Raw genomic sequence first — 19,086 nt, forward strand, 5'->3', positions numbered from 1 at the left:
GTTGCAGCTGGTATAAGTTCTACAGGATCTGTTTCTTTGGCTGCAAAGCGACAGTCAGATGCAAAACCAAGTGGATGGAGATAAGGAGACATTAGTGAGGACGTTACACTTTCCATTGCTCGACAAACCACATAAATTTCTTATATGAGGTTTCCAGTTGAAGCTAAAATGAAGACAAAAAATATAAGAGAGGGGTAGACAGTGCGGGCGGAGGAGTGAAAGTGATACGGAGAGAATGAGATTGGATGGGTGCATGAGAGCTTTTCTGTGAGATGGGATGAGAGACGTCCGTGTGTGAAGGTATGTGGTTTAGATGATAAGTGCTGCTCAGGGACACTGGCAGGATATGCTATCAGACAGCATGAAGAAGAACATCTGTTGCTTTTAATCTCAGCTCCCTTCTCTGCAGTGAACTAACTGTGGTTTGATACAGCACACTAGTAAGTCTCACCTCAAGGAGAAATGCATCTTGCTAAATAAGTGCAATATGGGTATTTTTATGATCCCACATTTACGCTGAATGTAGAATGGATGAACCTTTGTGTTTATTTCTGTTTTTAAAAAGTTCTTTATTAAGGAGGAAAAAATTGTATTAAGGTACAACTTATAGAAGATGAATAGACTATTTGTTCCAATCATGTAAACATAGTGCCAAAGGAAATAATTATTCTTAATAGACTTTATATAGCCTATAACACTGATTATCTCTTCATCATGACACCTGTTAGTGGGTAGGATATATTTGGCAGCAAGTTAACATTTTGTCCTTAAAGTTGATGTGTTAGAAGCAGGAAAAATGAGCAAGAGTAAGGATTTGAGTGAGTTTGACAAGGGCCAAATTGTGATGGCTAGACGACTGGGTCAGAGCATCTCTAAAACTGCATCTCTTGTGGGGTCTTCCTTGTCCGCAGTGGTCAATATCGATCAGAAGTGGTCCAAAGAAGGAACAGCAGTGAACTGGCGACAGGGTCATGGGCGGCCAAGGCTGCACGTAATTGATGCACATGAGGAGGGACGGCTGGCCTGTGGTCTGATCAAACAGACGAGCTACTGTAGCTCAAATTGCTCAAGACGCTAACGCTGGTTCTGATAGAAAGGTGTCAGAATACACAGTGCATCTCAGTTTGTTGTGTATGGGGCTGCATAGCCGCAGACCTGTCAGGTTGCCCACCACCGAAAGCGGCAACAGTGAGCATGTGAGCATCAGAGCTGGACCACAGAGCAATGGAATATGGTGGCCTGGTCTGATGAATCACGGTTTCTTTTACATCACATAAATAGCCTATTGCATGTGCGTCGCTTACCTGGGGAACACATGGCACCAGGATGCATTATGGGAAGAAGGCAAGCCGGCGGAGGCAGTGTGATGCTTTGGGCAATGTTCTGCTGGGAAACCTTGGGTCCTGCCATCCATGTGAAAGTCCGATCCATAGAGGCCCTGCCTTGCAACTTACAGGACTAAAAGGATCTGCTGCTTATATCTTGGTGCCAGATACCACAGTACACCTTCAGGGGTCTAGTGGAGTCCATGTCTCAACAGGTCATGATGATGATAAATAAAAAATATCAAACGCGCATATATTTCAAGTAAGCATTGACAGTGCTGTTGAAAATAGCTGTTGTCCTTTCTTCCCTCACTTTTAAAAGCAAACTTATAGTAAATCACTTACAATTTAGGGCAAGACTAAAAAAAGATGGTAAAATGTGCTGTTTTGGCTGTATAAACAAAACTATTTGTGTTAGCATGAGACTAGCCTTAATAAAAATAATATTGATATAATAATCTTGATAAACTAACCATGTTAACATAACCACATAAAGCTTGTAAACTTGCTAAATGTTGCGTGGCACATGCATGGATACCAAAAAGTGACACAACTAGCAAAATACTGTTGATAAATCAATAAATGCATATATCATTGCATAATCAATATATTTTTGATATAAAATAGATTTTTTTTATGTCTTTGGATTTGCCCCAGTTCCTTACTGTCAACACACTTTTGCTAAAGATGCTGCACGCCATGAGTGGCTTAAATGTATATACAAATTTAGTTCCCTTTAACATATAAATAAGCAATTAACATATTTTGTATTTATTTTTTGCTCTCATCAGTGGCTTTTCATCAAAAAGCCTTTCAGAGCTCACATTAAACCCCTTTACATATGATATATATAATTTGTGCTCTCAAGTGTCCTCTTCTTCTTGAATGAGTTCACATTTACTCAGGGAGCCATGAAATGCTTTCACCTCTTACGGTTTTCTCACAAATTGGCCTCATGGCTCGACACACTATTGTGCGCTCATGATTAAAAGGTCTTGTATTGCCTTAATGGCATTGCTTTCACTAGGATGATGGTTTGCAGGAAAAAAAATCACTTCCATACAATGACTAGAACCGTAAATGAGGAGAAATATAGTTTCTGAACGACACAAATGGATGTTTAGGATTAGTCAATTTATCCTTTGTTTTCCACAAAACAAGGCTTGAACAGAACAGCTGTGAAAAGGTAACCGCTGTAGACCATGACCTCATCCTCTGAGTAAATTGGTAACACATGATGACCTGTTGACTCAACATTGGGTGAACTTGGTGTTGGAAATGGGAGTGTAGCCACATTTTGTTTTGTAATTCTGCGTTGCTGCCAACCTGTTTTTCCAGGACGAGGCGTGTAATCACAGCTCCATCTAGTGGCAATAGGATGCTAGCGCTGCTTAATTAAAAAAATATTTAAAAAAGCACTCTTAAACAGTGGTTTTCAACCCTTTTGACTCGAAGAATAATTTAGGCCTGAATATAAAATGTATACATTTGATTGCATATAATTTTTTACATCCATTTGCATGCGTTTTAATATAAATAAAAAGTAAACATAATGTGATACATATTTGTCTGATTACTGTGCATCTAAAACATTCAGTTTATGTTAAATATCCAAATAGATGGAACTTTTATATGCAGATGAAAATCATATATAATAAATTTAGGCCTAAAAATATTAGAGTGTGTTCACTATTCATTTTTTAGGTTAGGGGGAGGAAAATAACTTAAGCAATTTGAGCTACAGTTGCTCATCTGTTTGATCGGACCACACAGGCCAGCCTTTGCTTCTCACGTGCATCAATGAGCCTTGGCCGCCCATCACCCTGTCGCCGGTTCAACAATGTTCCTTCCTTGGATCACTTTAATAGATACTCACTACTACAGACCAGGAACACCCCACAAGAAAGGCACTTTTGACCCTTGTCAAACTCGCTCAAATCTTCACATGCCCATTTTTCCTGCTTCTAACACATCAACTCTGGGGACAAAATGTTCCCTTGCTGCCTAATATATCCCACCCACTAACAGGCGCCGTGATGATGACAATCAGTGTTATTCACTTCAACTGTCAGTGGTCATGTTATGCCTGATCGGTGTATATTAATTATTTATTAAAGTACTTTTAAGTCATCATAGAGCCCCTTGGAAATTTGCTTAGTTCTATAATGGTTTAAATATGTGCTAAACCTGGAAATCTTGTGTGTTGCCACATGTAGGACCACGACAAGCCCAGTCCACCACAGAAACCACTTCCTGCAGACCCCTTAATCAGATGCCACGGGGTGGGTCGAAGCATGTCAGCAGTAGGAGTGCGGATACCAGGCCCTGGACCTCTACCCATCCCGATTCCAACAGTACCACGACCACCCCCTTCCATACCACTGCCGAACAGGTCAGTCTCATTGTGATATTGCTTGTAAAATCCCATATTTATGGATGAAAACTAACTGCATTTGTTTGGATACTTCGTAGACCTCTTCCCAGATTACCACAGCCTTTTTATGATCACTGACATACGTGGACACCACAGCACTGGGTGAATTCACCAGCATCTGAACACACTTGTTTGCACTATAAAAACTCTGTTGGACCAAGTGACCACCCTGCAGAAACTCCACGGAGGGTCTCACAGAGAAGAGGGCTGACCGGACACCTTGGTGCTGTGCCTCCTCAATAAAGGTGTTAGTTGGTCCTCGCTCAGGTACTGCAGAACTATTTAAGATGTATATTTATTGTGAGGAGAAAACAATGTGCTGTGCTTGACACTTTTTTTACTGTATGAACATTGTGACTTTTTAATTAAACATTTTTATTTGTTTTTACTTGTTGAAAATAAGGTAACAATCATATTTTCCTTTCCAAATGTTTTTTCCATATATCAGTGTTTTTGCTGATCTAATGCTTCGTTCACGCCATGTCATAATTACCGTAATTTCGAGAAAAAAACATGACGTCGGGATTTATGTTTCTACTGTATGTCAGCACTATCAATGGCTAAATTATTTTGCAGTGGTCAAGTGGTACAAGCAGGAGCTTTCGAAAAATTCAGAGTTTAGAAGTTGTACATTTATACAAGTTGTAAGTTTAAGTCTCATTATTACGGGAATTACGACATGGTGTAAACACACCTTTTGTGGTAAGAATTACGTTGGTGTCTAAAAAAAACCTGCTTTATAATGACGCAGCATGTCTGGGATACTGGAGTATAAGCAACATTAAATCATAAAGACTAAACAGAGCACTGGAATGGAATCTCCACTGAGTGCAAAAAACCCTTCATAATTACTTGAATGAGGCATGTCATGGAGGAGGAAGTGATGTGAGCCATTATTGTTCAGTCATAGTTCAGTCATCTGTGGCAGTCATGCTCATGGGCAATGCCAAACTATTTTTTTTTATTTATGCACTACCAAAAAATCATATTATTTGCAAATGCAGTGCTATCTGCCCATGCAGGAATCACTGTTAAAGGAGAACTCAAACACTAAATGCAATTAAAATATCTGTCTAACATGAACAGAGCCCTTACATGAGAACGAGTTGTGTTTAGCCACTTAGCCATTGTTTAAATTCACCTAAATAGTGTTTTAGACGGCTTGCTGTAGTCTTGCGCTGAAGTCCCGTGGGAACTTGGTTGTAGCTGGAAAAAGGTAAATAGTCCAGGTGGGAGGAGCGTTGTGTGTGTAAAGTGTGATGATTTTATTACTGCACATCTTTCCTCAAGCCGTGTGTGCCCAAATGGAAGGATAAATAAAGTTTACATTACCTCCACAGTTGTTGCACCCGTCTTCGACCATGGAATGGCATTTTTCTTCAACCGGCTCCGCTGTGTTGTGTCTGTGTAGTCGTCCTTGTCAAAGTGTTCGCTGCAAATGCGTTAATCTTTATCGTATAGTACTTTTATGGGTGTTTGCACATCAAGTTGAAGTACAACTAGCCACAACTGCAGAATCTCGAGGTCATGAAAAGGAAGACGGTGAAAATGTAAATTCTTATTTTCACATTCTAACACGAATCATTTCTTCTTCACTTGTGAGCCGATCATCACTCTTAACACACACAACGCTCCTCCCAACTGGACTATTTACATGTTTCCGGCTACAACTGAGTACCCACGGGACTTCAGCATCACCATGTCATGTAAGGGCCCTGTTCATGTTGGACAGACATTTTAATTGCATTTTGTGTCTGTTAAGAGGCACAAAGACACCCTTTACGTTTATGCCCCTATAGCTGCCGTTTTAGCTGAGTGGGAGTTCTGGGCATTAACTGTAACAGCGCCGTGTTGCAAGCACCAATCCGGTTCGTTTTTATTTTCTATAGACAGTAGGCCTACTCACAAAGGTATAACAATCAAGATTAACCTATAAAGGGATAGTTCACCCAAAAAGGACAATTGTCATTTACTCACCCTCAAATTATTCCAATCCGGTATAAATACAAAACAGTTGATGGGCCCCATAGTATGGGGGAAAAATACTGTGGAAGTTATTGAGCCCATCAACTGTTTGGTTAACAAAATTCTTCAAAATATCTTGTTTTCAGCTGATTTTAACTGCAGCTGAAGTAACTTTGCAACTACATGTCAGCTAACTCTCATTCGAGTATTAGGAGACTGTCAGTAGACTGGTAGGTTATGGTTAGGTTTTAGGGTTCGGGTTAGAAGAATAAGTTGAATTGTAGTTGCCAATTTGCTTATAGTCAGTAGAATGTCTGTTGGGGGACCGACAAAATAAAGTTTTAGTGAATATTAATCAGACAGTCTCCTAATACTCTAATGACAGTTAGTTGACATGTAGTTGCAAAGTTACTTATAGTTAGTAGAATGTCTAAAGTGGACTATCAAAATAAAGTGTTACCAATTAAAAAAATGTATATAGGTTTGGAACAACTTGTGGGTGAGTAAATGACAGAAGTTTCATTTTTGGGTGAACTATCCCTTCATGGCCCGTTCACAACAAGGATAACTATATTGATAATGATTAAGATTCAAAAAATCTTCCACAACTATAATGATAGCGGCACTGAGGAACAATATCTTTGGAATCATTGAACAATACAAATAATGAGAGCCAATCAGAATCAATCCTGCTTTAGGAACTGGAGCATTTAAATAGACCAACGGCATAACTGCAGCGCATGCTTAGAACAAACAAAACGATATCATCCGCTGGTGTGGACACTAATATAGTTATTGTTATCTAACTTTATTATTCTTGCTGTGAACGCCCCTTTACTATCGCGATGACTTTAACCCCAAGCATTCAACTGCTTGTGCTACAGAAATGAATGATACCTCAATGCAGATCAAGAGAGAAGAGTTGTGATGTTATTTTTCTCAGCCATTGTTTTGCAGGCAAAGAATCCCATGAGTTACATTGACTAGGGGCCGAGCCATATCTAGAGAGCAGAATATGCATAACCACGCCATATAATCTTCAGAAAATGTAAAAAGCCAATATTTATTGTCCGAAAACTTGACGGTTTGTGAGGTTCCTTTTCCAATACGTTTTGAATCATTCAGATAACTCGCATTGATAACGTGAAATATGTAGTGACACCACAGCCCTTAAAATATCACGAGATCGCAGATCAGCATCCCTACTGAGCCATCAGGATCCAGCAGCTGTCATCTCTGTCATTGTGGCCTTTTTGTGCTGTATACATGTTCTGTGAAATATCTTCCAATACTTGAGGTTATAGATGTTGAATTTTCTGTACTGTATTTCTTGTATAATTTCTGACAATATACACTGCCATTCAAAAGTTTGGGGTTAGTAGGATTTGTTTTTTAAAGAAAATACTTTAATTCAGCAAGGTGGCAGTAAAGACAGTGTTAAAAAAATATTGTGATGTCAAAAAAATGCTGTTCTTTTGAAAAATTTTATCAAAGAATCCTGGAAAAATGCATGCTGCTTTATACAAAAATATAAAGAAGCACAGCTGTCGATGATATCGATGATAAATGTTTCTTGAGCACCAAATCAGTATATTAGAGTGATTTCTGAACGATTATGTGACACCAAAGACAGACTGCTAAACATTAAACTACCATCACAGGACTAAATTTAATTTAAAACATTAAAATAGAAAACTATTTTAAATTGTAAAAATATCCCACAGTACTACTGTTTTTGCTGCATATGTTTGATCAAATAAATGCAGCTTTGGTGCAAATAAAAAAAAAAAAAAGCATTTAAAAAAATCTGTTATGATGAGCAATACTACCAGTATTTATTGATCTTTGTTCATGTTAGTTTACAGTGCATTAACTAATGTTAACAAATACAACTTTTGATTTTAACAAATTATTAGTAAATGTTGAAATTAACATGAACTAAAATGAATAAATGATGTAGAAGTATTGTTCATTAATAATAGTTCATTAATTGTTCATGTTAACTAAAGTTGTAATTGTAAAGTGTTACCAAAAAATCTTACCAACTCCAAACTTTTGAATGGTTAAAGTAATCTCTTTAGCCAAATACCCATCTTTCATTAATTTCATTAAGATGATGTAAAGGATGTAGTTAATATCATTGCTGGTGTGTGTTGTCACAACTATGTGCTTGCCTAATAACAGCGCCTTTACGCACAGCTGGACTCAGTTATTCATAAACTTATGGGACTGTTGTTCTGCTTGGTACTTCGCCCTGAGGGGGAAATTACACTCCAGTCTTTCCACATAATATTCCAACGTTGTTGCTTTGGGACTGTAACGTACCCAGCTGTCACAGTATTTCATTCAAGCCAAGCTTGTGTGTGTTTCTTTATGTTCTTGTTTACCTAGTCACAACAATGTATGTACATTTCACCTTTTTATATGCACTCATTTGGATGTATTGAATGCTCACAGTTTTTGTTTTTGACACAATCTGTCTGTTATCAAGATTATTGCTCAGTTTATGCTCCACTTTTTTATTTCTATGAGTTAGGATATTAAAAGGGAAATGTGAATGCCTTCAAAAAGATTTAACTGGATACTTTGGATAATGCAAGCAAGGACTTCAACGAGAATAATAAATGAGGGTATTACTATTGTGAATTCAATTTCATGTTATTTTACACTACAGAAAACATTAAAGTTTTGCTCAAGGCTTTAATGTAATATGACATCTGGATAAAGTTCACTTCTTTTCAACATAACAGAACTGTTCTGTTGATGTCAGGTGCTTTGAATCTCCAATGCTCATTTTATCCAGCATATTTACGATAATCTGAAACAGAAATAGTCTTTTTGTTTCAAGCTACAAAATAGAATGAATTCGTTCTTGTATAGTTTGTCAGGTTACCTGTCTCCCAAATGCTTTTGCCATATCCGCTGCACCTGCTCCATACTACATTAGGGTGTAAATATAATTTTATCAGGAGAGTTATCAGTTTTCCTCTGGTGGAATGTTTTATTGGACTCATTGTTTAATCATTTATAGATTATGAATATCATAATCTGTTACCTCGTTCTTCATTTGATGATCTGCCCCACTGTCAAGCAGAAGTTTCACCAGCTCCACATGGTTATTCAGCACGGCAACCTAAAAAATAATAACGTAATCCATCTTGTACATGACAGTTCTAGTGGCTGTTTTGATGATAAATACCATCAGTGGTGTCTTGCCATCCTTGTCACGGACGTTCACATCAGCTCCAGCCTGGAGGAGGGTGGAGGCCACCGCAGCGTTCCCACTGATGGCTGACACACGCATGAGAGGAGTCCAGAGAGACACTTTATCCGTCACATCCACCTGTCAGAGTACAAAAACACACATGCTTTAAACTGACAATACAGGGTCTGACGTGACATTTGACAGAGTAGTAGGCCTTCCCTGTCCAAAGAAGTTTCATTTAAATGAAATATCATTAATAATTTAGCTTTGAGCTCTATAGCGGTGATAACTGGTCATATGAAATACTTTTAAAGTCGCCATGAAATCAAAATGAGGAATTTTGCCCATATGCCATCGTAATCTTTAATCAAAATAAATTCCCCTCCCTCTTTTGCAGCGATATCTCTTCTCTGATGACGTGTTTATAGTGCGGGGGCAGGACAACCTGTCACTCACATGACATCACAGCAATGACAAACCACAATTAAATCAATTCCTGATGGACAAACCCTTACACAAGTTTATAAAAAGTAAGCTATTAATATACTAAAGTTTACTTTCAGTCTACCTTTTATGTACTTCTCAGACATTTACTTTATGTGCTGAAATATACTTAAAATTACACTTGTGAAAAATTTTGAATTACCCCATGATTTCTCTCATGCCACCCTATGTATATGACATTCTTCTTTCAGATGAATATGATCGGAGTTATATTAAAAAATGTCCTTTATAAGGGCAGTGAATGGCTGCCCAAAATTTAAAGCCCAAAAAAGGTAACTCCTCATTGTAACTGCTTGTAGTTGTGTTTACTCTTATGACAGAGAAGCCAATTAAATACGCCTTTTTCCACAGTTTTATATACTTGTGGTTTTCTTTATAAATCAATACCATATTTTAAAACAATGAAAGTTTATAAGTAAGCTCTTAAGTTCACATTAAAAAAACAAGTAGCCTATACTTGCAGTATAAAACTACTAAACTAGTAGTTTACTGAGAGTATACTTCAAAGTGCAGTAGCATAAAAAATGAGTTACAAGTATTTGACTTTTAAACTATCAGTTTATCTTCAATTTATCTATTCAATTAATTTATTCTATTAATCAGTTTATCTTTATCTTCAGTGATCAAGTTCACTGGTAGTGTAATTGCAGTACAAACTAAGAGTTATAAACTCAAAGCTACTGTTACACTTAAAGGTACAGTATTGTTCAAAATAATAACAGTACAATGTGACTAACCAGAATAATCAAGGTTTTTAGTATATTTTTTATTGCTACGTGGCAAACAAGTTACCAGAAGGTTCAGTAGATTGTCAGAAAACAAACAAGACCCAGCATTCATGATATGCACGCTCTTAAGGCTGTGCAATTGGGCAATTAGTTGAAAGGGGTGTGTTCAAAAAAATAGCAGTGTCTACCTTTGACTCTACAAACTCAAAACTATTTTGTACAAACATTTTTTTTTTCTGGGATTTAGCAATCCTGTGAATCACTAAACTAATATTTAGTTGTATGACCACAGTTTTTTAAAACTGCTTGACATCTGTGTGGCATGGAGTCAACCAACTTGTGGCACCTCTCAGCTGTTATTCCACTCCATGATTCTTTAACAACATTCCACAATTCATTCACATTTCTTGGTTTTGCTTCAGAAACAGCATTTTTGATATCACCCCACAAGTTCTCAATTGGATTAAGGTCTGGAGATTGGGCTGGCCACTCCATAACATTAATTTTGTTGGTTTGGAACCAAGACTTTGCCCGTTTACTAGTGTGTTTTGGGTCATTGTCTTGTTGAAACAACCATTTCAAGGGCATGTCCTCTTCAGCATAGGGCAACATGACCTCTTCAAGTATTTTAACATATGCAAACTGATCCATGATCCCTGGTATGCGATAAATAGGCCCAACACCATAGTAGGAGAAACATGCCCATATCATGATGCTTGCACCTCCATGCTTCACTGTCTTCACGGTGTACTGTGGCTTGAATTCAGAGTTTGGGGGTAGTCTCACAAACTGCCTGTGGCCCTTGGACCCAAAAAGAACAATTTTACTCTCATCCGTCCACAAAATGTTCCTCCATTTCTCTTTAGGCCAGTTGATGTGTTCTTTGGCAAATTGTAACCTCTTCTGCACATGCCTTTTTTTAACAGAGGGACTTTGCGGGGGATTCTTGAAAATAGATTAGCTTCACACAGACGTCTTCTAACTGTCACAGTACTTACAGGTAACTCCAGACTGTCTTTGATCATCCTGGAGGTGATCATTGGCTGAGCCTTTGCCATTCTGGTTATTCTTCTATCCATTTTGATGGTTGTCTTCCGTTTTCTTCCACGTCTCTCTGGTTTTGCTCTCCATTTTAAGGCATTGGAGATCATTTTAGCTGAACAGCCTATCATTTTTTGCACCTCTTTATAGGTTTTCCCCTCTCTAATCAACTTTTTAATCAAAGTACGCTGTTCTTCTGAACAATGTCTTGAACGACCCATTTTCCTCAGCTTTCAAATGCATGTTCAACAAGTGTTGGCTTCATCCTTAAATAGGGGCCACCTGATTCACACCTGTTTCTTCACAAAATTGATGACCTCAGTGATTGAATGCCACACTGCTATTTTTTTGAACACACCCCTTTCAACTAATTCAACTAATTGCCCAATTGCACAGCCTTAAGAGCGTGCATATCATGAATGCTTGGTCTTGTTTGTTTTCTGACAATCTACTGAACCTACTGGTAACTTGTTTGCCACGTAGCAATAAAAAAATATACCAAAAACCTTGATTATTCTGGTTAGTCACATTGTACTGCTATTATTTTGAACAATACTGTATACTTTTATACACTAAAAGAGAGTCAATCTAATTCCAAGTATTGAAATAGTATACTTAGAAGTATATTAGTATACTTATACTTAAGTAAAAATTATGTATACTTACTAATATTAACTTGAAGTGTACTGTTTTTTTTTCTGGAAATACGTCACAATTTGGAAGAAACAACTATTGCAACTTTTATTTAATGTCTACTTTAATTTACATTAAAGTTGGAGCATGTGGTTCTTTGCGCTTTACATCACATTAAATGACTGAAAAACCCTCTGACCTCACAACCATCTTGGATCATATATGTAATAACAGACAGGTGTCCTCCATCCACAGCCCAGTGGAGCGGCGTGCAGCCAGCCATGTCTCGACACTGCCATGTTGACCCGCAGTTATGCAGATACTTCACTGTGTCCAGGTGACCAGCGTAACAGGCCTGCATTAGACTGAAAGAACACATGCATAGATACCCACGAATGATTAAAAAATGCAACCACATAGACATACACAAAAAAAGGCATATGCAAGCTCACCTGTTTTTTCCAGTGTTGTCTCTCTTGTTAATATCAGCTCCATGCTTCACCAAAATATCTGCCAAGCTACAAACCAAACAGATGCTGATCTCAGATCAAATTTTTTGACTGTATTTTGAACACACAGCAACTTGGACTGATGGAAGATTCAGTAGCTTGCAACTAAATTCATTTTTAGAAACATCAGATGCAAGTTTACCTGGTGAAACCTTTCTGTGCTGCTACCATGAGCGGAGTGAAACCCATTTTGTCAAGAACATCCACATCGACCGTTCTAGGGAGAGGAATTACATGAGAGGACTTATGACCAATATTTGAACTGGCATTTAAAGTTATATAGAAAATGAAAATTCTCAGCTTTGTGTTATTTTAAACCTGTATGACTTCTGTGAAACAAAAATATTATTTTGTGATTTTACAGGTAGGGTTAGTGTAAGGGGATAGCATATACAGTTTGTACACTATAAAACAACTACGCCCGAAAGTTCACACAAAGATAGTGAACCAGACATGCGTGTGCGTGTGCGTGTGCGTGTGCATGTGCTTCACAGAAGAAAGTAAATCCAGATTTAGAATAGCATGATTCACTAGGGAGATTAGTGAGTTAAATGTCCCCTTGATTAGTACAATGGTAGTACTAATATAGCATATGAAGAAGCTGGAAGTGATTTTGTGCTCTATAAATGGTCAGTGGTCTCACCCTGACTGTAGCACTGTGGTCAGCTCCTCCTCATCCTCCCTGTTCAGTGCCTGGTGGAGGTTCTTCCCACTGAAAGGCTCTCCTGTGGTCACACCATCAGAACATTAACCAAATACATTACCATTCAAAAGTTCTTTTTTATACCTCTTATGTTTACCAAGGCTGCATTTATATGATCAAAAATACAGTAGAAACAGTAATATTGTGAAGTATTATCACAAATTGATATTTTCTTAAACAGAAGTTGGCACACCTTAGCTCCAAAATATGCAAAAAACTATTTTATAGTGGACTTACACACAGATTATGTTTCGAGCAACACAAGCTCTCCGTTTTATTTTAAAATAGGCCTATAATCTATTCCTGTGATGACAAAGCTCCAGTTTTACTTTTAAAAGTAATGCATTACAATATTGTGTTAATCTTTTAAAAAGTAATGAATTGTGTTATGCGTTACATTCTCAAGAGAGTATGATTTTCAGACACAGCGGCTTACTTCAGCAATAAAAAACAACAACAACACAAAGTAACAAAAAAAGTGATATTTATCGAAAGTTACTTTTGCTTATTAGTATGGCTGAAATAGATCATTGAAGGTCAGCAGTGAAGGCATTTCTTAATAAAGTGAGATTAAATACATAAAGTATTATGTGTTATTTAACATATTTAACTATTGCAGGTTTGCATAAAATGCTGCTCATATTTAGTCTAGAACTACAATAAAAATCTTGTTTATTCAGTGCACACAACGCCCTGCACCTTGTGTCAGTCTATAAATGGTAAAACAACTTGCGTTGTTTATTTGGAAAAAGTAACTTGGATATTTTGTTGTAAATTTAAAAGTAATGCATTACTTTAGACCTTACTTGAAAAAAAGGAATCTGATTACATAGCTCGCGTCACCTGTAAGACGGTGTCTACACCGGACAAGATGTCTACACTGGATGCGACAAAGTGACCGTTGCAAAGCATTTGTCCTTCATGTCAGTACATCATAAATAGAATGAGGCATCAGTTTACTGTCATGGATTTAACGTGCCGCGCCACCGCCCAGTGTAGACAACATCACTGATTATGATGAGTTATATTGTCTCCATATTGTTACCCCAAACACTAAATGTTTTGATTAATGGAAAAGTCAAAGGAACAGTAATAATTTGAAAGAGATTTTGTATTGTAACATTATATATGACTAAAGAGTAAAATAATTACATTTCTTTAAAAAAAAGAAAACGGACCCCAAACGAACGGTTTGAACGGTATACATTTTTTGTTAGTTGACCCCAAAAGTTTTTTTGTTTCTAATCTATAAAAGCAAGGGAAATGAGATTTACTGGGTTTTAAATAGGTCAAGTCTTTGAATGGAGTTAAAATATCTTACGGCTGGTGAAGACAGACACCGCAGGGCTGAAGCTGCACTCCCCAGAGGGTCTGGTGACCTTCAGTCTAAAACTGTAATAGGTGCTGGACCTCAATCCCTCGGCAACATGATGAGTGCTGTATCCTCTGTGATAAAACACCAAAAGAATGCTGCATTAATGAAAAGCCAGTTTAAAAAAGTTGTCTTCATTTAAGTATGTAAAGAAATAATGTCCAGAGTCAGAGAGAGCACACTGACATGTATATGGTTGTCACATGCCTGTCCTGTCGTGTGTGCACTTGTGGGTTTTGTTATGTTGAGCATGTGCTCGTGTCCCTGTCAGTTCCCTCCCCCTTGTTATCTGATTATTGGTTAATTTGCCCCACCTGTTCTCCCTCATTATCTGCCTTGTTTGTTCCCTTTATAATCTCCTTGTGTTTGTCAGTCTGTGTTGGATCCTTGTGTAATGTCTGCGTCTCCCGTTCTCCCTGTGATTCTGTTGGTTTGTTTAAGTTTATATTTTATTATTCTATTGTGTGTTTTTCCCCCTCGTGGGTTTTGTTTTGAGTTTATGTTTATTTTGTAATAAATTATCTTTCTCTGCACTTGAGTCCTCGCACCTTTTCCTTTGTCTGTGACGTGACAGAAGGATCCAACCATGTTGAGGACTCAGCAGAGAGAGGACTCGATCCCGGAATCGCTCACCACCTGTCCTCACTATGAGCGGATTCTACGGTTTCGAGTCCTCCACCTACTTCACCAGGAGGGAATGGAGATTAGGAATTTTGCAAAGAAGTTCCTGGAGACCGCCAAGGGGCTGAGGCTCAGTGACTCTGCACTCAAGGACCTTTTTAATTATGCCCTAGATGAGCCCATGGAGTGGTGGCTCAGAAGGGCATATGACGGAGGCACATTTGAGGCAATGGTGGAAGCTATCGCCTGCCAGCAGGAGAGAGCTGCCAGGGAGATGGCCCCTGCCCTGGCAGTCCCAAGATCGGTGGTCCCTGCTCCAGTGGTCCTGAAACGGAGGAGGAGAAGGAAGTCTCCCTCCGTGCCTGTGCCGGTGGTCCCTGTGCCGGTGGTCCCAGTGCCAGCGGATCGTGTTCCGGTGGTCCCAATGCTGGCGGATCGTATTCCGGTGGTCCCTATTCCGGTGGATCGTGTTCCGGAGGTCCCTGTACCGGTGGATCGTGTTCCGGTGGTCCCTATGCCGGTGGACCGTGTTCCGGTGGTCCCTATGCTGGCGGATCGTATTCCGGTGGTTCCAGTACCGGCGGAGCGTGCGCCGGTGGTCCCTGTGCCGGTGGATCATGTTCCGGTGGTCCCTGTGCCGGTGGATCGTGTTCCGGTGGTCCCTGTGCCGGTGGATCGTGTTCCGGTGGTCCCTGTGCCGGTGGATCGTGTTCCGGTGGTCCCTGTGCCGGTGGATCGTGTTCCGGTGGTCCCTGTGCCGGTGGATCGTGTTCCGGTGGTCCCGAGTCCGGAAACGGCCTGGAGGGCTGTGATGGGATGCTTTGTGGTGGCAGTCCTGCATGCGTGGAAGGAGCACAGGGCTTTATCCGAAGCCCCGGAGGCAGTTCCGGTGGTCCCAGTTCCGGTGGATCGTGTGCCGGTGGTCTCAGTTCCGGTGGATCGTGTTCCGGTGGTCCCTGTGCCGGTGGATCGTGTTCCGGTGGTCCCAGTTCCGGCAGATCATGTTCCGGTGGTCCCAATGCCAGCAGATCGTATTCCAGTGGTCCCAGTGCCGGTGGATACTGCTGGACTGGAGAAGTTTCCCCAACGCCCTGCCTGCGCCGCTGAGGTGCCCTGCTCTCCCTGCGCCGCTGAGGCGCCCTGCTCTCCCTGCGCCCCTGAGGCGCCCAGCTCTCCCTGCGCCCCTGAGCAGTCCTGCTCTCCCTGCGCCGCTGAGGCGTCCTGCTCTCCGTGCGCCGCTGAGGCGTCCTGCTCTCCGTGCGCCGCTGAGGCGTCCTGCTCTCCGTGCGCCGCTGAGGCGTCCTGCTCTCCGTGCGCCGCTGAGGCGTCCTGCTCTCCGTGCGCCGCTGAGGCGTCCTGCTCTCCGTGCGCCGCTGAGGCGTCCTGCTCTCCGTGCGCCGCTGAGGCGTCCTGCTCTCCGTGCGCCGCTGAGGCGTCCTGCTCTCCGTGCGCCGCTGAGGCGTCCTGCTCTCCGTGCGCCGCTGAGGCGTCCTGCTCTCACCGCGCCGCTGAGGCGTCCTGCTCTCACCGCGCCTCCCTGGCGCCCCCTGCACTCACCGCGCCTCTCTGGCGCCCTGCTCTCACCGCGCCTCCCTGGCGCCCTGCTCTACCCGCACTGCCCTGGCTGCCTGAACTCTATGGGCCGCCCCGGCCGCTTGAACTGGGTGGGCCTCCCGAACTCGGTGGGCCGCCCTGGCCATTCGAACTTTGTGGGCCACCATGGCCTCCTGAACTTTTTGTTTTCCTCGTTCCTCCCTTGTTTACCCCTCCCTTGTCTGTACCTTCTTTGTCTGTCCCTCCCGTGCCCCCCTGGTCTGTCCCTCCCGTGCCCCCCTGGTCTGTCCCTCCCGTGCCCCCCTGGTCTGTCCCTCCCGTGCCCCCCTGGTCTGTCCCTCCCGTGCCCCCCTGGTCTGTCCCTCCCGTGCCTCCCTGGTCTGTCCCTCCCGTGCCTCCCTGGTCTGTCCCTCCCGTCCCTTCCTGGTCTGTCCCTCCCGTTCCTCCCTGGTCTGTCCCTCCCGTTCCTCCCTGGTCTGTCCCTCCCGTCCCTCCCTGGTCTGTCCCTCCCGTCCCTCCCTGGTCTGTCCCTCCCGTCCCGCCCGGGTCTGTCCCTCCCGTCCCTAGTGGAGCGTCTGGTAGCCGCTCCTTAAGGAGGGGGTAATGTCACATGCCTGTCCTGTCGTGTGTGCACTTGTGGGTTTTGTTATGTTGAGCATGTGCTCGTGTCCCTGTCAGTTCCCTCCCCCTTGTTATCTGATTATTGGTTAATTTGCCCCACCTGTTCTCCCTCATTATCTGCCTTGTTTGTTCCCTTTATAATCTCCTTGTGTTTGTCAGTCTGTGTTGGATCCTTGTGTAATGTCTGCGTCTCCCGTTCTCCCTGTGATTCTGTTGGTTTGTTTAAGTTTATATTTTATTATTCTATTGTGTGTTTTTCCCCCTCGTGGGTTTTGTTTTGAGTTTATGTTTATTTTGTAATAAATTATCTTTCTCTGCACTTGAGTCCTCGCACCTTTTCCTTTGTCTGTGACGTGACAATGGTTCTGTAAGTGTGTGTTTTGGGGTCCATCTGTTCCACAGAGAAGTGATTCCATTGTTCAGGGGGTCCAGTTCGAAGTTTGTTCTCTTCGTTCATCCAGCTTAGCTCGATACTGTGGTGAGTGACCTTCCCGATCAAAGGAGGCTGAGGGAGATCTGGAGATTTTGCTGAAGAAATGAAACAATAAATGGCATGCTTTTAATGTGAATTTAGACATATTTAGCTTTGCAGTAATTTATAACACTGTCGTATTACTTTTTGTTAACCATGCATGTTTTGACAAAGGGCTGAAACTCAAACCAATCTATGGTTAATATGCAGTTATCTGATACTGACACATCCACAGAATGATTTTGCTATTCAGGTGTGACATACTGTATGGGTAAACTGCAGCCTATTGGTTTCATCTTAATAAAGGTCATGAATATCATGTAACTGCACTAAGAATAACTAACAGAAGATTGTTCCTGGATTAGTGATTCAATTAAAAGATGATCCATTACTTTTTAATCACTTTTAAAAAAAAACTTTAGCATGTTTTTCTTTCTTCTTTTCAAGATCAGTGAAGCATAATCCTAAAAAAACTGTATAAAAATATTTTATTATGAGCAAGTTATATATCAAATTTAACCGAGGAATAAAAACGATGTGGTATGAAGTAATTTTGTGTTTGGTGTTGTTTTGAATAAAATATGTATGAAAAAACTTTACGCATTACGCAGGCGGCTGCAGTAGGCTATTCATCTCTTGAGTCTTGCTTAAATCTGTTTTTCTTTATTAGGCTAACGTTATGTCTTACAACCGTACGCAAGATATTGTAAATATATTTTTATGTTAATAACATGTCCTAAAAATACACTGCCACGAAACAAATCAAATGTCTACCTGGGTTCATCGTTGTCTCAGTCAGCGTCCTTGTATTGAGAACTTCCCCACACCGAGAATGATAATGAACTCACCGATGCTGTGTGTTTGCCTCTCTCGCGCACATCTGACTCTGTGAGCGTTATCGTTGTCATGGTGACATCGTTGGTGCGGCAGTGAGCGCAGTCTGTGACTGTGGACCATTTAATTGTTTGTTGTTGCACGTTTCCAAAACGTGTTTAAGTGACAGATAGCATATCGTTTTTGCTTTAACCTGAGAGCGAACGCAGCGAAGTATGCGTGTCTAAGCTGAACCATGTTAATGTTCACCCTGTATTCACTTTCGTCTTTTGGAGCTCTATTGTGATGAGATTAAATGACCACCTGACCCGCTTAAAATCTCTGCCGCTGCCCAGGCGGTGATTCAGTGCGCTAATGCAATGACGGTAAGACCGAATCGGTTCTTTTGAACAATTTATGTTAAAGAACAGGGCAAAAAGATTCAAAGTGATTATTTTACGTTATCATGTGGTCCATCCCAGAAACATTGGTCCGACGGCAACGTCGTGTCCCTGGCCGGTATAAATCGTAGAACATCTCCTAAATATGCATTCATATAATGTATGCAGCTGCATCTAGATACGTC

At 41.0% G+C, this 19,086-nt stretch overlaps 2 protein-coding genes across 4 annotated transcripts in view; one reads left to right on the top strand and one right to left on the bottom strand.

Annotated features, from left to right (window-relative positions):
* adam12b (ADAM metallopeptidase domain 12b) overlaps positions 1-4,143 on the top strand; it is a 126,478-nt gene extending 122,335 nt beyond the window's left edge. For 2 of the 3 annotated variants that reach the window (XM_067455287.1, XM_067455288.1), the window contains exons 22-23: positions 3,542-3,717; positions 3,798-4,143. In XM_067455287.1, coding sequence (XP_067311388.1) covers positions 3,542-3,717; positions 3,798-3,837 — 216 coding nt within the window. In that variant the 3' untranslated portion in view covers positions 3,838-4,143. Of the gene's footprint in view, positions 1-3,541; positions 3,718-3,797 lie in introns of those variants that run through there. The other variant, XR_010908020.1, reaches the window with a different exon arrangement.
* Positions 4,144-8,404: 4,261 nt separating this feature from the next.
* On the bottom strand, positions 8,405-18,846 carry LOC137091127 (fibronectin type 3 and ankyrin repeat domains protein 1-like). The gene is made up of 11 exons (XM_067455290.1): positions 18,536-18,846; positions 17,569-17,743; positions 14,369-14,493; positions 12,988-13,069; positions 12,487-12,561; positions 12,288-12,353; positions 12,035-12,200; positions 8,924-9,067; positions 8,780-8,857; positions 8,618-8,662; positions 8,405-8,542 (listed from the first exon to the last, which is right to left on the bottom strand). Exons 1-11 carry the CDS (start codon positions 18,642-18,644, stop codon positions 8,453-8,455), a joined length of 1,155 nt encoding a protein of 384 aa, XP_067311391.1. The 5' UTR covers positions 18,645-18,846; the 3' UTR covers positions 8,405-8,452.
* Positions 18,847-19,086: the final 240 nt, after the last annotated feature.

This window comes from Pseudorasbora parva, chromosome 10, assembly GCF_024679245.1.
Source record: "Pseudorasbora parva isolate DD20220531a chromosome 10, ASM2467924v1, whole genome shotgun sequence".
Classification (NCBI taxonomy): Eukaryota; Metazoa; Chordata; class Actinopteri; order Cypriniformes; family Gobionidae; genus Pseudorasbora; species Pseudorasbora parva.

Bases quoted from the DNA above. Each gene is read 5' to 3' on its own strand.
- LOC137091127 (XM_067455290.1), bottom strand. From the start codon at position 18,644: ATGGTCCACAGTCACAGACTGCGCTCACTGCCGCACCAACGATGTCAC. The intron at 14,494-17,568 runs GTCACAGACAAA...GTTTTATCACAG, and splicing joins ACTTACAGAACCATTGTCAC to AGGATACAGCACTCATCATG. The intron at 12,562-12,987 runs GTGAGACCACTG...TCCTCTCCCTAG, and splicing joins ACCACAGTGCTACAGTCAGG to AACGGTCGATGTGGATGTTC.